Below are 18,529 nucleotides of genomic sequence, written 5' to 3' on the forward strand. Positions count from 1 at the left end.
ATATCGCGTGAGATGGTCTCAGAGGAGTAAAAAATATCGCGCTCAATGCTAATCATATAGGCATTGGCATAGGCTGGTGCTACCGATGCCCCCATTGCGCACCCAGCCAATTGAAGATAAAAGCTCCCATCATAGAAAAAATAATTTTTAGTGACAACCATCTCCAATAATCCGCAAAAAAAAATCAATATCAGGTCCTGTATAGACAGGATTGTCTAGAATCAACTGGCGAGTGGCAGCAATGCCCTGGGCATGAGGAATGCAAGTATAAAGTGAGCATACATCAATACTTGATAATAAACAATCGGAAGGAATATCTTGCAACCTGTCAAGATCCAATAATAAAGCGGTAGTATCCTGTAGTAAGTGTCCAGGTACATATAGACAACATGGAAAATTGACCCCCTGGCAGAGATGATGGTTCTGCCAGGGGGATCCACCAGACTCTTGTGTACCTTGGGTAAGGTATATAACAGGGGTCTGGTGGGATGTTCGGTCAATAACAGCTTCTGGATATCAGCATTTATAATGCCATTCTGGACAGCATTCTGGAGGTAACAGTCCAGATCCCGCTTGAAAGTGTCTGTAGGGTCTCCAAACAGCCGTTTGTAGGTGTTGAAATCAGTGAGTTGTCTCTCTATCTCCCGCTTATAGTCAACAGTGTTTTGAATGACTATAGAGCCACCTTTATCTGATGCCCGAATTATAATGTCCTCTCTTTTTTCCAGACTTTTGAGGGCTTTCCATTCAGCGGGCGTAAGGTTAGAATGTTTGTTGGATACAGCTTCAGTGGTATTTAAGGAATTTTCTATCAAACGTGAGAACGATTTGATAGATGCATTATTGACTGGAGGGTCAAAAGAGGACTTCTTCTTTAATTTTTGTAATTCCTGTGGTATTGGATTGACATTTGCTGGTGTCATGCGATCCTTGAAGAATTCTTGCAATTTAAGTTGCCTGTTTAGTTTAAAAGTTTCTATTTTCCATAGAAAAGGGTCATACGAGGTCATGGGGACATAATTCAATCCTTTATTAATCTGCTTAATAAAGGATTGAATTATGTCCCCACGACCTCGTATGACCCTTTTCTATGGAAAATAGAAACTTTTAAACTAAACAGGCAACTTAAATTGCAAGAATTCTTCAAGGATCGCATGACACCAGCAAATGTCAATCCAATACCACAGGAATTACAAAAATTAAAGACCACAGGAATTACAAAAATTAAAGAAGTCCTCTTTTGACCCTCCAGTCAATAATGCATCTATCAAATCGTTCTCACGTTTGATAGAAAATTCCTTAAATACCACTGAAGCTGTATCCAACAAACATTCTAACCTTACGCCCGCTGAATGGAAAGCCCTCAAAAGTCTGGAAAAAAGAGAGGACATTATAATTCGGGCATCAGATAAAGGTGGCTCTATAGTCATTCAAAACACTGTTGACTATAAGCGGGAGATAGAGACAACTCACTGATTTCAACACCTACAAACGGCTGTTTGGAGACCCTACAGACACTTTCAAGCGGGATCTGGACTGTTACCTCCAGAATGCTGTCCAGAATGGCATTATAAATGCTGATATCCAGAAGCTGTTATTGACCGAACATCCCACCAGACCCCTGTTATATACCTTACCCAAGGTACACAAGAGTCTGGTGGATCCCCCTGGCAGAACCATCATCTCTGCCAGGGGGTCAATTTTCCATGTTGTCTATATGTACCTGGACACTTACTACAGGATACTACCGCTTTATTATTGGATCTTGACAGGTTGCAAGATATTCCTTCCGATTGTTTATTATCAAGTATTGATGTATGCTCACTTTATACTTGCATTCCTCATGCCCAGGGCATTGCTGCCACTCGCCAGTTGATTCTAGACAATCCTGTCTATACAGGACCTGATATTGATTTTTTTTTTTGCAGATTATTGGAGATGGTTCTCACTAAATATTTTTTCTATGATGGGAGCTTTTATCTTCAATTGGCTGGGTGCGCAATGGGGGCATCGGTAGCACCAGCCTATGCCAATGCCTATATGATTAGCATTGAGCGCGATATTTTTTACTCCTCTGAGACCATCTCACGCGATATAATATACTACTCCAGGTTCATCGATGACATGATCCTTATTTGGCGTGGTGGTAGTGATGCACTGGAGCATATCATTTGTCAGCATAACCTTAGTGACAGTCCTGTCAAATTGACCTACAAAGCTTCACTATCTATGATCGATTTTCTTGATGTTAGAATTGAAAAAAGTAACAACATGCTTAAAACTACTCTGTACGTCAAACCTACAGATCGCAATATTCTCCTGCCCCCTTCGAGTTTTCACCCTCTGCCAGTACAAAAGGGCTTGCCCTTATCACAATTCTTAAGGGTCAGGAGAATTTGCAATGAAGATGCTGAAGCCAATCGGCAACTTGATCTAATGATTGACAAATTTGCAGTGAGAGGGTATGACAGAGCCGATCTTTTGGCTACTAAAGATAGGGTTATGAACAAAACTAGAGCCAGTACTTTAGTGAAGAAAGCCAAAACTAATCATGCCAACACACTCATCTGGCCATCCCGTTATAATACCTCCAGTGGATTGGCTAGACAGGCAGTGAAACAATATTGGCCCATCATAACATCAGACCCTAACCTTACTGCTCTTAACAAGAAAAGGATCATGACAAGTTACTCTAGAGGGAGGAATCTGAGGGACCACCTCGTACATACTGATGTAACGGGTATGGGCAAACACAGATGTCATCTGGTTTTTGGGGGACCCCTAAACCTGGATGTGTGAAATGTACTGGCTGCACGACCTGTGGCTATATGCTCACAGGCAATTCCATCAAACATCCCTTCTTGCCCAAATCCTTTAAAATTCATCATCGGTTAACTTGTTCCTCATGCTTTGTTGTTTATGCCTTGATCTGCCCGTGTGGCAGATATTATATCGGTAAAACCGATTGCCAATTCAAAACCAGAATGGCGCAACATAGACAGGCAATTCGTGCCGCTGTGTTGTCTGGCAACAGTACACAGTCTGTTGCTAGGCATTATGCTGAAGCCGGACACTCCCCTACGGCATTGAAGCATATCATTATAGATCATGTCCCTCCTTCTTCCCGTGGAGGGAACAGATCAAAATGCTTGCTTCAAAAAGAATCCAAATGGATTTATCTACTTGACACATTGAGTCCAAAGGGACTTAATGAGACTATGGGCCTTCAATGCTTTTTATAAATTGTTTTTTACAAATTGTTTCTTACAAACTGTATGTTCTATGCATTATTCTTGCGATGCAGCTGCTCCGTTTTTTCTATGTATACGTTTTTGCCAGTACTTGGATTTTGTTTCCAGTAACCAAGATGGTGGTGGTTGTATCACAGGGTGATGACTTCCGCTGGCGACTCCGACTGCGTCGGCGTCTGCCTCGAGGGAGGATCTGGTGATGGTCTGCACTATAAGTATGGTGAGTTTTTTTACATGTTATTGCTGCCCTGACGAAAATATGATTAAATATTGAAACGTTGGCGTCTTAAAGGCTGTACAGCTGTTTCTTCTTTGACTGAGTGCCGCCGCACCCCGACTATATATATATATATATATATATATATATATATATATATATATATATATATATATATATATATATATATATATATATATATATATATATATATATATATATATATATATATATTATTTTTTTTATTGTGTAGGAAGGGTATTTTATATGTTCATATTAGTATACTGTGTTAATTTAATGGTGTGAACCATTGCAACTGCTTAATGTTAAACTACAGTTAGCCGAAGCAATTTTTCATAGTGTGTAAAAACCATCCTGCCAACTTGCAAATCTAAATTTTATTTTTATTTTTTTTCTCCCTGCATTGCTGACTAACTTTCAGTTTGCAAGTACTGCAAAACATGTAAGGAACACTCCCCATGTTAATGAAGTATTGGATGACCAGGCATTGCTGAAGAGGTACAGGAAGGAAATAATGGAGTTAAAGAAACAACTGGAAGACTTGGAGGTGAATAGTTGGCTTGTCACTACAGTAAATGTTTTCTGTAATGGAGCAGGGTTCTCTGTCACAAAATCTATTTATATGAATATACATAAATATTAAGCTTTTTATCTTTCACTTTCTCTTTGAAGGCATCATCAGAGATGAAAGCCCATGACCTAGCGAAAGAGGAGCGTTCTCAGTTGCTTGCAGAAATGAACCAGCTGCAAAAGGAAAGGGAAGATCGTATATGGAATCTGACGAATATCGTTGTTGCATCGTCTGAAGTCTCCCATGAAGACCAAAGAGTATGGTTTAACTTTAAATAAATAAAAAAAATAAAAAAAAAAATATATATATATATATATTTTTTTTTTTATCTACTGTTAAATATGTATTTTGGCTCTGACTGATTTTTGGGTCTTGTTCAAGTTTTCCTCCATTATATTATAATATATTTTTTATAATATTTATATTTAAATCTTTTTCTTAAGGGTCCCCGCAAAAGGAGGGTTACCTGGGCTCCGGGGAAAATCCAAAAGAGCTTGTGTGTTGCAGGAGTTTCGTCATTTGGAATGGACTCCAAAATAGGCAACTTTGCCAAACGACCAAAGATTTCCTCTTGCAGCGTATTACAGGAGTTTGAGGATAGTAAGTATAACTTGTGGTTTAAAAGTGCTAGGACTGAAATACCCACTGTCACCATCTATTCCGTAATAGGTGTAGGTTTCTAGCCACCTTCCAGTCAGCACTCCTTAACTTACAAAACCTTTCCACAATATTTCTGATACTCTCCAAAACAAATCTACTCAGGGAGCATGGTCATTGCATAAGTAACGCCATTAGTTTGTTTGACTAGGTCAATATATTGACTTGTGTGTGTGTGTGTGTGCTTCTTCTTTTTTTTTTTTTTTTTTCCTAGGCAACCGAACAGAAAATGATTTTGAAGAGGTTACCAATTTATTCGATGACACTGCTCTAGATCTAGATATCAATATTGGAAACAAAGTCACCCACCGGGATAAGTCAGCCTGTCGGTCAATGATAGATTTCAATTCTGATGCTCCAATTCTAAACAGGTAGTTTATGTTAAAACGATGTATATAGTATTTGAGGTGTACTACTTGTAGCCATTACATGGATATGTTTTCTTTATTTTCATATCTTCCCTCCTATACTCTCCTTCACTGTCTTGCCATGTATACTGAATGGTATGTATTCAATGCTGTTTGCGAGTGGTGACAGCGAGCAGGGCTTCCTGCTCGCTGTCACCACTCACCCTGACAGCATTCAACACAGCCTCCGCATCCGCCAATTCCCCCTCGCTCCGTTTTTTGAGCGAGGGAGAATTGGCGGATGCGGCTCCAGAAGCAGCGAGACCCGCGGCTAAAAACTGCGAGTTTTCTGCAGCAGCCGCGGGTCTCGCTGTTCTGGGGAATTCTCGCCGTCCTGTGACGGCGAGGATTTCCCCAGAACGTTGCATAGTGCGAGCGGCCGGCGCGGGGGTTAAACAGCGAGGATCGCTGGTTTTCAGCAATCCTCGCTGTTTAACCCCCTCGCCGGCTGCTCACACCGGCATTGAATACATGCAAATGTCTCAGCTGCAGCAATTCATCCCGTAGTTGCTGATGTTGACCAACGGCTGTGTTCCTGGCCAGAGGCATCTACTGCACATGACTGAAATGAGACATACTTTCAGTATATAGATATCTGAAAAATCTTAATAAAAATAAATGAATCTTCTTCATACTGCATGCTACTTGGCCTAGTCACTGCGACATGATTAGGTATTCTGTATTAATATTCATATTTTTGCCTACAGTGCAGAAGTCCAAAAACTGAAATCTATGGAGCAGAAAGTCTTGAATTTGGAAAACCAGCTGCAAACCCTGACTAAGGAATATGAAGAGGAAGTGCAGAAAAGAGAACGCCTAGAAAGTGAGGCTACAACTTTGAAGCATCAAGTTCACTGTCAAGAGCAAAATGAGAGTCTTGTAAAAACACTGGAGTTGCAGTTAATCAACTTAAAAGATGAGCTGCAAAAGAGGCCGGTGAATAATGAACTAAGAGCTTGTTTGGGGACACCTGAAAAGCAGGACCTTTCGGAAACTGATGATCAAGTAGAGGACTTGGCTGCAAATGATTCAACTTGCAGTACACACGTGGACTCTGTTTGGGACCATCAAATTGAAGAGTCACATTTAAATGACTGTCATGATGTCTGCAAAGAACAAATACAAATGCTTGAGCAAAAAATTGTTGACTTGGAAGGAAATGTGAGTTCCCCGCATTAATGTTTGTATCAATTTTGTGACCATCGCTCCTCTCTACGTGATTGTTTTGTTTGTTTGTTTTTTTCCCCTTGTAGTTGACTTTAATAGTTTTCTCTAAATTGTGCTGCTTTTGTCCAATATTTTTTTTTTTTTTTTTAATGAACATGGATTTCAGTAAGACCGTTATGGAAAATACATAACTAACAATGACTAGGTCGACATCTAAGAATGTTCGACATACCTTATGTCAATAATGACAGAAGGTCATAAGCTTAAAATTGACATGGTTGGCAAGTTTTTCATGGTGGTTTTTTCCCAAGTGCACAGAGAATCACCATGCCCAAAGCATGGTGAGTGCAGATGTACATTTATACAGTGTCCATGTCGAGGGCAACATGAGAGAAAAAAATATATATATATATTTTCTGTAATTCCGCACTCCCAGCCAACAATGTAACAAGTCGCGGTGCTCCTTTAAGGTGACACAATGTGTCCCAATGTATAACAGGGTTGGATATTCCAATAAGGGCACTCACCAGTAAATCATGAAAAGTTTATTCAGGGTACATTACCAATCAGGCATAGTAGTCAGTCTACGTTTCGGCCACCAGGTGGCCTTTCTCAAGACAGGTCAGCTTAGACATCCACACAGTACAAGAGTCAGGATACCTGGTATCCTGACTCTTGTACTGTGTGGATGTCTAAGCTGACCTGTCTTGAGAAAGGCCACCTGGTGGCCGAAACGTAGACTGACTACTATGCCTGATTGGTAATGTACCCTGAATAAACTTTTCATGATTTACTGGTGAGTGCCCTTATTGGAATATCCAACCCTGTTATATATATATCTATATATCTATATATATCTATATATATATATATATATATATATATCTATATCTATATATATATATATATATATATATATATATATATATATATATATATATATATATATATATATATATATATAATTTATATTATGAAAAACCCATGTCAACTATGTTGACCTTAAGCTAGTCACTGTCTACCTTTTTTACTTGTTGAACTAGACCTGTTCTACCCCCAATCTGATTGAGTAGCTTGCCAACAAATGTGTTGTGTAGTTGAGAGGCATAGATGGGTCAGCATTAGGAGGGATTGCTGACACCTGAGTGCCATTGGAAAAGCCAGGGATATCTCCAGGTAAGCTGGCTCTCGGATGTTTTAAGCCATTATCGTGTGGCCTTACCCTAGGTTATTAGACCCAAACATATTTGTTACTGTTTATGGGATGGGGTGTGGTGCCCCCTGTGTCGGTATGGCTGGGCTGCTCCAGGTTAGCACAACCTTACACGTTATTAACTCATGTTTTTCTTATCTCATTGTATATATTTTGTATGTTAATCACACCTGTCACTGCCTAACATAGCACTTATGTGCTTCTTATTTAACCCCTACTAATTTTAATTTGTGTGCTGCCCTGGAGTACTTAGCCTGTGCCGGCATCATGGGGGCACACACCCCATACCCAGTATCAGGGACCCCCAGTGACAGACGCCTTGACGTACGGCCTCGGGTTTAGCCCTATATCTGCAGATATATGTAACCAAGATCTCTGTATTATCTGATTATTATGTAGTTATTTCTCACTGTGTACAATCTACACATCCCAGCATGCCCTGCTACAGTTTTGCTATTTGGCCATGCTAAAACTGATGCAGCACATGCTGGGATGTGTAGTTCAACAGCTGGAGTATCAAGGTTAGCCATAACTGCCCTAGACCATAAGTCTGATTCTTTTAAGCTTGCCATTGTAAACTGGACAACGTTCTTTAGCCAACGGAAATCATTCGTACAGCAAGTGGGTATGGGAAATATAGGGGTGTGTGGCGAGGGGGCGTGGGAGTAATGCATTTTTTGTTTAAATTTCCTGTCCTATTAAGATGACTCTCCTATTTGATTTCAGGCTCAACAAAATGACTTCATGGAAAGCCTTCAAATATGTGAAGCTTTAATGAAGGAGAAAGTAAGTGCTTACTGTTTGTTTCTTTAAGGTTGTGAATGACACAACTTTTTAATGCTTTTCTTCTTACCTCTAGGAATCTGCTCTAGAGGAATTGTCTCTCCTGCGGAATAATTTTGATAGTGTTGTACTGGAAAATGAAAGCCTGAAAATGGAATTGGCTGCTGTAGAAAAATATATTGCAGAAAAAAAGGAGACCAGTGAATTTGAACAATTGGAGAAAGAAACTCAAAAAGAGCATGAGGTGAGCCATAGTCTATCGATGGCTAGGTTAGTTGTTGCTTTAGTCAGGCTTTGCATAACTTGTTGGTTGGTTCTATGTAGGGCTCCGGTGCTAGGGAGAGTGGCTATTTTTCCATACAGAATAAAAAGGGGTATCAATGTACATTGGGCATTCCCCTAAGCCACGGGTTCTCAAATGTTGTACTGGGGACCCCACACAGTTCACTGTTTCCAGGTCACTGGCAGGTGCACTTATTACTCATTGACACATCTTAAAACCTCAACAGGTGGAGCTAATTATTTCACTTGTGATTATGTCAGGGGTCCCGAGCATCGACTTTGAGTACCTGTGCCCTAAACAATCTTTGGTTAATGGCACCCATGGTTGTACATACCTTCTTATAGAAAGTATTTTATAGTGTATATATAGACAGTCGGTCAAAAGGGCTATTTGATTTTTTTCAAATTTATTTTATTGGGGGGGGGGGGGCAACTTTCATACTTTATCAACATCTGCATAAAGGGAGAATATAATAGTATTCTGAGCATAGCAATGTACTGCTCCCGAATCATGGCAAAGCAAACCATGCAATGCTAAGCATTACACTAATTGATGATCCATGTCGACATTGACACAAAAAAATGTGACTCGCGTCGACCATTTGACTCTGAAGATCCATCAATCCACAACCCTTTTAAAGTATGTGAACAAACAGGGGGCTTCTTCATGCAGTAATTTTTAACCAGGGTACTGTAGTCCAGCATCAACTGATTACCATGTAGCCCAGTGGCGGAGAGTTGTAAGCTGTGCAGGCAGACATTGCAGCTCCACATCCGTTCAACCACTGGACACCTACAGTTCTTAAGCCCCGGGGGCGCTGAGTGGGGATGACTGGTCAGATCTTAAACACTTTTTCATCCTCGCTAAATGCTTTAACAACTGAAACCTATTATAAAATGCTTACAAGGTGGTACCGTTGTCCTAAGTTATTATCGAAAATTTCCCCTGGGGTCTCCAATCTTTGCTGGCTGTGTGGAAAAGTAGGAACACTATTACATATTTGGTGGCACTGCACTATCATGAAACCTTATTGGAAATCAGTAATACACACAGTAAGTATTATTCTACATGAAGACCTTCCCTTCAGCTCTAGTTTTTGGATACTCAATCTTATACATAGGCCCTACTCCAAAAAGACCCTTCTACACCACCTGATCAGTGTGTCTAAAGCAGTGATTCCGGTACATTGGAAATCTTGCGCTCCTCCTATGTGAGTCGTGCAGTCGGATAGAACATTACATGGTTATGGACAACCTTATCGCTTCATTAGAATCCAAACGCCATGCCTTCACCACAAATTGGCTGCCCTGGTTGTTCTTCAAGGAGTCAGAACAATATAAAGCTTTACTTTAATTTATTATATGCACATCACAATAAGTTTTTTTGTTTTTGTTTTTCCTTTTATTTTTATGTTATTAGTAATTAGGGGGCTGCAGCTCCTACTCCTTTTCCCTTCTTACTTGCTTTTCTGTCCCTTTTTCCGGCTTTTTTTCCCTTTTTGACAAACATCAAGACACGTGTATTTACTGTATAACTAGACTTTAATGTATTAGACTGTTTTAAGTATTATTCATATTAATTAATTTTACAGAATGTCAAACCGTGTGCTTTTTTTACATGTAATTTTTGAAACCCAATAAACTATTTTCAAAAAGGTCAGGTAGTAATGTTGCTCTAAAATAGTGACTTGTATTTGAAAGAATTGTGTTGACGCGCTATATATTTTTATATATATATATATATATATATCTTACTATCTAGCTATCTATCGCTCTTAGCGCCACTATAATAAATCTACCCCTGTGTATCACAAGATTACTTTTTTTTTTCTTAACCGGATTGGTTAGAGAATTACACAATAAATGCATTAATGGTTGAATAAACCAATGCTCCTGCTGTAGAAGAAGGAAACAATGGAGTTTTTACACAAAGGGGTACATTTTACTAAGATGGGAGTTCTATTTCACATGGTAAGTTGGGCAACCAATCAGATACTTTATCTTCTTATCTAGAGAGTGCTAAATAAGAAGTAAATTCTGATTGGTTGCCCATAGCAACATCCCATGTTAAATGGAACTAATATCTTAGTAAATGTCCTTCAAATGCAGTTGTGCAGTTTCTATGTGAAGCAATATACTTATTTATGGTAGACTAGTATTCGATTAGTCATCCCATTAGTCCCGATGCTGGTGTGTGTGTGTTTTTTTTTTTTTTCTGATACCTGCTTTTATCTGGTATTATTATGCTCAGGCACACAAAGTATAATCCCTGATAAGCAGCCACTGAGATGGGTGGTAACACTTGGAATCGGGAAATTAACCTCGATTCTGTATATTTTCAGCTGATAAACTGCTGCTAATTGGATACCATGTTAATGACAATCAGGCTATTTATTTTTTATTGGCTATAACGGCATCAGGTCTAATAGGGTATTAAACAAAATATATATCCATGAAAAAGGAGCCTGATGTTCTTTATCTGAAGACCTATTAACTAACTTTTATGGTGCAAATTTACCAGTTATCCTTTTAATTTTGCATTTAAAAGTTATTTGAACATCACACAAATAGTTTTGATAGTTGTATAGAGCTCTGATAAATAGAAATAAATATATATTTCTTCCCTATTTTTAAATTTATACAATAATCATGATTTAAGGCTTCATCTCCAGGCTTCAGACTCAATACAGTTTAAAAATTTCCTCTCCAACAGTGATTCTTCTAATTTTTAAATGAAACTCCTTTGTATGCCTTCTTTTTTTTTTTTTTTTTAATACCACTTTCACATCACAATGCCGGTCCAGAACTGATCTCTATCCCGGGTCCAGCACTTTCACATTAAACCCTGGTCTCCCATTATACAGAGGGTGACACGTGTTTTGCCCTTCTTATAACCTGGGTCGACTTGCTGGGTTGGTCGGCCCAGGTTATTATCTTTTACATGAACATGGTTGACAAAGGAAAAGGTTGATTTCATGTGTGTTTAAAAAAAAAAAAAAATACATTTGTTCTCACTTCCATCAGTGGGCTTAGCGCTAGACTAACTGTGTGGCGAGACACCATGGTTTTTCAATGTCTCCCATGTTGAATGTTTTTTCTCTCTGTTTGGGGGGGGGGGGGGGGTGGCAGACACTGATGCCCTCCTCCCAATAAACTTACTTTTGGTGTTAATATTTTGAGGCTTTAAAGTGGGCATTTGATATGAAATCATGGAAGCTTAAAGCATTTGGAAGTGAAGTTTCTGCTGTTGGTTGCCTACTGCTAATTAAACAGGCAACTATCAAGGAAAAATGCATTATTTTAATAGTTGCCGACAGGGCCTCTCTTATATGAAAGCCAGGCCACTTGGTCTACTCACAAATCTGAGTAAGGGTTTAGAATTCTTATGTATATTTAATATGCTAAAATAGATGCATAATCCAGTCTGCATGATTTACATTTGCATGTGAAAGTTAACTGCCACATCCTACATGGTTTTTTTTCTATATCTATATAACCTATGTCCTGTCTGTGAAGACTTTATGCACTGGTGGCTCGTGTGGTATATGAGCCTGGGTACCTAGATTATGCATGGTGTGTGCCTGTCTATAACATATACCCCAGCATCCTCACATGCGGTGTTCTGGGTTAGCAAATGCCTTGCATAATCACTAGGTGTCCAAGTGCTGTACACTAGCCAAAAGTAAATTGGTCATGTTGCCAGCTGTGGTGGAAGTATACTACATGACATGTAGGAAGTAGGTAGCTCTTGGACTTGGTGGCAGACTTAAACGGTTTTCAAAGATGTAATGGTGGGAACCTAATGTGTTCGGGTTTTTGCCAAAAATTATTTTGCTGGTGTTTTTTTTTTTTTTTTAATTCCTTTCTTTTGGTGATGGCTATCTAATCAACAAGCTTGCTAATTCTTCCTGCCCTATTGCGAATTGCTTTCCAGACCCAACTAATTTACGAAATTACAAACTTAAAGGCGCTCGTTGAAAATGCAGAGGTATCCAATCAAGAGCTACTGGTGAGTGTTTCTATGGTCTCTGTAACTAAAGGAGATTACTTTACTTTTTTTTTGTCTCATCAATATTGTGAGGGGATGACTAAATTGCCTTGTTCATGTATGGCCATAATTTTGCTTAACCCTTTGAGTGTCAAGTGAGTTTGTCAATAGGTTTTTATATTCATCATAATGACCTGTAATGTTTAGCTTTTATATAGGAAATATTTTATTGACACTTTCATTTTTATAGCATGTGAGCGCTGGCATTTTTTTGATGTCGGTGAAAATTGCTCTAAATGCCAGTACCTTCCCTCCAAATTATGTATATACAGTATATTCTATAATGTCTCTTATGTGCACTTTTTAGTGGTTGTACATTTATATTTTTGAACTACAAATGCAGAGCAGATTATAATTGTTTATAACAATCTAAACAAAAGCAAGGGATGTTGCAAAAACCTGATCTGCTTGTGTAACTGCAGGCTGAGCTAGACAGCAAATCCAAACTCTTGAAAGAACAAGAAAAAGTAATTGCGGACTTAAAGAAATGTGCTGAAGATCTACAGAAGAAAATGAGCTATCTGGAACTCTCTGCATCCCTGGTATGGTATAGCTGATGTCTAAATTGATTTAGGTGTTTGCACAGTGGTATTACCCATTGAGTTGCCACATTGAGCGCTCCCCACAATATACTTTATAGCAATAGAAGTTGTATGCATATTTTCTGAAATAAGACCTACTAAAGTTGGCTTTTATAAATGGGTTATGAAGTTGTACTGTACTTCATAATTATGTATATTATGTGGCCAGTACATGGTGAAATACGGTGGTGGTGGTGGTGGTAGTACAACAAGGGGAGTAGAGGGGAATGCCATCGGGTTCTTCTGTAGCAAAATGGTAACTATTGTGTTTTTATGCTACCAAAGTCTAACCTACTTTGGGGTCCATCCATGAAGCAGTGGAGAAGTTGCCCATGGCAAACAATCAGGTTTTGCAGTAGCCTAAAGTGCTTTACTTAAAAATATAAGTTGCCGTTGATTAGTTGCTAAGGGCAACTTCACTAGTTTCATTGATTCATGAATAGACCCCTTTGTATAAATCAAAGTGAGTATATATTAGTGTAGACCTACTTGGGATACTGAAGCTTCTTTGCTGTCTGACACACAGATGTAGTTTGTATGGAACTGGATATCACTGTTTATACTGGTCTGCAGAGGCCACAGAGTACAGTGAGGTCTTGAAATACAACATTGTAGGGAGTGTTAATATAGCATGTACCGACAACATAAAATAAACTGTGTATACTGTTCTAAAGATTGTCCACCTGGTGTATTGCTGTATTTCAGGGAGAGGGTGAGCAGCTCTGTGATGAAGTGTTTCAGTTGAGACACTCTCTTAGCGATGCTGAGACGGTGACTCGGGATGCGCAGAGGGAAGCTTCCTTCCTAAGGAGTGAAAATCTGGAGCTGAAAGAGCGAATGGTAAGCATGAAAGAATGACTTACTAGAAGACTTATGAACTAGTGTAGCAGAGTGAAATTGAGTGTCTGAATAACAAAATGACCATGTTAGAATTGTGCAATAGTGTAAACCATGGTTTCTCAGCATTGTGTTCTAATTAATTTTATCAATGCATTGCAGTTACTCATTCTGAGGGAAATTACTACCATCAGATGGAGTCTGCTCAGGGATTAATGCTGGGGACACGCTAATATACTGTATCTGCAGATCAATCTATCTGCAAATAAATTTACAGAGGGCTCGGATAGCTCGTTCTCCTCCGTACACGCTGCCTGATATCACAAATGGCAGGCACCTGCCCACTGAGCTGTCAATCACCAGCTACTCCCAGCTTGGCAGTACCGGCAGTCCTCCCGTACACACAGCACGATACGTTGATTTTTTTTGTGCATTGATTGTGGTGCACGGCCTATGCGATATCTTAGAACAATGCTGTTCAAAGATATAACGCTTGTACACACTGGCCAATGGTGCATCAATATATCAACCAGTGTGTGCGCACCTTACTAGTCAGTTTTTCTGGTGTAGCTCCTTCAGCTGGCCTGAGCATATATAGCCTGGTACCCACCAGGTTTGTATAACTGTTACTACGAAACTGATTGTTCTGATTTTCAAGGACATGATGTATGTTTCTGCTTTATAAGAAGTAAAACCTATATTTTATCTTCATTCAGGATATGTAGGTATGATATTTTGACTTGGCATTGATGTACTTTTGAGGGTCCGTGTGGGTGAATTGCCTTTGAAGGTTTTTTTGCTCTTTATTTCCATACCATTTGCAGCTTGCCCTGAACTAGCAAGTTCTATAATGAAGTACTAGGGGGCAGTGAACCAAAATCTGCATGGTTAATGTAAAAAAAAAAGATTTCCCTTATGCTTTGTAGTCTGATTATATTACATCAGTACTTAATTGCTTGAGCTTTACCTATGTTTTGTAGGAGGAGCTCTCTGTTCGCTGTAATCAAAGAGAGAAAGATGCTGCCATGTGTGAGAAGCAGCTGGAGATGGAGAAGTCCAGTTACAAACGAATGCAAGCTGATTTACAGAAAGAACTGCAGTGCTCGTTCACTGAGATTAATAAGCTCAGTGGTCTTCTGGATGGTAAAGTCCCTAAAGGTTGGTTTAAGTTTTCAGTGATGTTGAGAGTTAATTCATTTATTGGCTCATGACCACATCTTTAAAATGTTGCTTTATGGGATAAAATCTGCTTTGAAGATTTTTTTTTTTTTTTCTTTGAAGACAGTCTGGTATTCAATTAACTGCTGTAATATACCACCACTTATTGATTCACTGGGGACTATTCAATTAGTCCCAATACCCATCATATCCATGGTGGCGGTAAAAGCCCACTTTCCACTATTTGTGCCCTTTCAAAATGTACATGGATCACTGGAACTGCTTATTTCTGTGCATTATAATTGATTCGGTGCAATAAAAAAATCATCCCTTCTACAAAACTAAAGCCCTATACACATGGGGTGACTTGAACTTTGTGCTGAGCGAGGTGCTTAACATACATCGCTGCGCACATTTGATGTGCCTGCGAAACATGCATATGCTTATAGGCAAAACACTGGGATCTACACAGAAGACCGCGGCTTGTGAAACAGGGGGGCTAGGCATAGTCATCGCTATAGGGTGTACACACAGAATGATCTGTGCTTCATTTCTAAGTGATCTAGTCCAGGGGTCCTCAAACTATTTTGCTCTGGCACCCCATCATACAATACAAATTACAGGACCCCAGTGAATTATTACAGAAGATCATAACATCACATGTGTAGACAGCAGACCGCACATGCATGGCAGCATTGTGAAAGCAGAAAATGATGGGAGGAGTCTAAAATAACAGACAATCCAAAAGCTATTTCAAACTCCTTGAATTGCTGAGATTAGAAAAGTCATCAGCCTCATGGTCAGCAACATGGAGTTGTGACCCCATGCTGAGAAGGTCAGGACCCACCGTATGAAAACCACTGATCTATTCAGATTGCTTAAAAAGAGGGCTTAAATCTCCCCGTGTGTGTGTATACCCCTTTAGCCTGTGTTATACAGTGTATCGGTTCTCTGTGGGATCCTTCTCTTTAAACACAAAGTCAAGCCTTCCCTGGCACATCCCCATTCATAGAACAGATGAAGTGCAATACTTTCGGACCCATTTTGCTACTGAGTACACAGAACAAATGTGTTCACTTCCTTTTTCCGCAAAACTAAGCAAAGGTAAATTGGTCCCAGTGCAGTGTTGCAAGTAAGGGGGTACGGCGTGGTACGGAGTACCTGTAAGAAATATGTTGCAGGTACGCAGTACCACTAACCCCTGATCCACTGTCATTTCTATTTTCATTTTAAGTCTAAATATAATGCATTCGCAGCCCCCCCACCCAGCGTTATGATTGGTGCTGTATGCAGCTACCGGCTACTGCTGATTTAGCCTGTCACACTGACTGGCATCGGCAGCGCCGACAGCATGAAGAGCAGGCTCCACTATAGTAAACACAAGCTGCCTGGCTCTCCCCCAAGCAAGAGCCAACCCACCCCCAGTCATTCCCAGTTTCTCATTCCCTGTCTCCTGTGTCCACGCCTCTATTGTCATTTAGTCACTCCTCTAGCTTTGTGTGACCACGCCCCCTGATGACACATGACCATGCCCATTTTTGGTGGAGGCTATCAGTACCACCAAGAAAAAAATTCTACTTGCACCACTGTCCCAGTGATGAATATTTATACTGTTTTGCAGATCTTCTTTCACGTGTGGAATTGGAAAAGGAAGTGGCAGATTATTCCAAACGACTTGCTAATGCTTTGGAAGAAAAACAGGTTTTGGAAAAAGAAGTGGCTTGTCTGACCAATTACAAAAGTTTGCCCGGTGAAGTTGAAAACCTTAAAGACCAAGTGCGTACTAAAACTATAAACTTACTGTAGCCTTCAACAAGCTTGTTGCATATAAATCTATTGGCACACGTTTATCAATGAAGGTTTTTTTTTTGTGGGTAGAAGCTTTATCCTAACCACTGAATCCATTTCTGCAAAGAATTGTTGTTTAATAAAATGTTGCCTTGGTTCATTGCTGAACACGTTTTACAACAGTCTGATCAACTTTCCCCAGAGCCTCTTGATAGATTCGGCAGTTTATCTGCAAAAGCTAAAAATCTGTTAATGTAGTTAAAACAACTTGCTATATGGTATGCAAGGTGGGTCCTGACTGTCAGAATACTGACTGATACCACCAATAAATAATGGGATAGTGTTCTGTACTAGGGGTTGTAGTATTTATAGAGTTAAAATTTACCAGGTTCTTTTAGGTTACTGCTGTCTGCATTGTGCCTGCTGGGATTATTACCCAACCCTTCTATACTCCTTAGCAGAAACTTGCTGATGCTAGCTCTGAGGTGAGCGGAGGGGGGAGCGACAGCTGTGCTGCCGCTGCAGCATGGCCGTCGTTAACTAGGACCTTTGTCATCCAGAAATGCTAGACAAGGGAGAAGGTTGTTAACAACGTGCGGAGGTGCACACACTAGGTGATATTGCCCACAATATAATTGAAAGCCCTTTTTGAGTGATATTATGGGGGCTTTACGCCAAAAAAATATTGTAAAATATATCAGAACTTACAGTACTGACCCTGTATTATTCAGAGGGTAAACACTTAGTGATATTCATAAATCACATTTTAGGTACAGAAAACCTCAGCGGAGCTTCTCTTTCTAACAAATGAAAAAAAACAATCTGATGATCTAATAAGCGACCAAAAGGACAAGCTGCAAGAGCAAACTGAACACATCCAGAAATTGACAGAGGAGGTTGAACATGTTCAGGCGAAATGTCATCAAACAGAACAGCAGTATTCTGAACTGAAGCTGGTACATCAAGCACTACAAGAGCAATGCTCGCTTACTGCAGAAGAAATGATGTTAAAGGACAGAGAGGCGGAATCTTTATTGAAAGAAATGGATCAATTAAAAATCTCGGTACACTTTTTATTTTACTAAATATTCAAACCAAAAATCTACAACTAAAAATGTGTATTTACATTGCAAAAAGTGCAATCCACCTTGATTTCTGAATTTTTTTTTTTGTTTTTATTCACTATATATAGCTAGCTACTACACAGCAAGAGAGGGAAGACCTGGTTCAAACAAAGGAGGTAATGCTAATGAAATTCTCAATGTATAATCAATCATTTCAATAACCTGAAACTAAATACTTTTTATTCTTTATAGAAACTGGCGGTTTGCATCAAGGAATTAGAAGAAGTGCACAAATCCACCCTATCAGAGAGGGACAATCTTCAAGATCAGCTTAATAATGTGTGTTTATATTATAACTGGTTTTTATTGCATTTGTTACTTTTATTATGTACATTATGGCAATGTCATTATGAAAGCCCCACCAGCATCTTTGCGTGACTGCATTCCATAAAGTGTAGACTAGGTTCAATAGCCAAATGCCCAA

At 39.4% G+C, this 18,529-nt stretch overlaps 1 protein-coding gene across 3 annotated transcripts in view; it reads left to right on the forward strand.

Annotated features, from left to right (window-relative positions):
• The window catches only part of CENPE (centromere protein E), a 74,516-nt gene that overhangs the window by 26,910 nt on the left and 29,077 nt on the right, over positions 1–18,529 (forward strand). For all 3 annotated transcript variants that reach the window (XM_083178993.1, XM_083179002.1, XM_083179009.1), the window contains exons 11-25: positions 3,911–4,036; positions 4,162–4,317; positions 4,504–4,660; positions 4,932–5,088; positions 5,832–6,285; positions 8,231–8,290; positions 8,364–8,531; positions 12,504–12,578; positions 13,040–13,159; positions 13,904–14,038; positions 15,016–15,193; positions 16,815–16,969; positions 17,752–18,045; positions 18,174–18,221; positions 18,298–18,384. In XM_083178993.1, the coding sequence (XP_083035119.1) occupies positions 3,911–4,036; positions 4,162–4,317; positions 4,504–4,660; positions 4,932–5,088; positions 5,832–6,285; positions 8,231–8,290; positions 8,364–8,531; positions 12,504–12,578; positions 13,040–13,159; positions 13,904–14,038; positions 15,016–15,193; positions 16,815–16,969; positions 17,752–18,045; positions 18,174–18,221; positions 18,298–18,384 (2,370 nt within the window). The remainder of the gene's footprint in view (positions 1–3,910; positions 4,037–4,161; positions 4,318–4,503; positions 4,661–4,931; positions 5,089–5,831; positions 6,286–8,230; positions 8,291–8,363; positions 8,532–12,503; positions 12,579–13,039; positions 13,160–13,903; positions 14,039–15,015; positions 15,194–16,814; positions 16,970–17,751; positions 18,046–18,173; positions 18,222–18,297; positions 18,385–18,529) is intronic.

This window comes from Crinia signifera, chromosome 1 (genome assembly GCF_055691185.1).
Source record: "Crinia signifera chromosome 1, ASM5569118v1, whole genome shotgun sequence".
Lineage (NCBI taxonomy): Eukaryota > Metazoa > Chordata > Amphibia > Anura > Myobatrachidae > Crinia > Crinia signifera.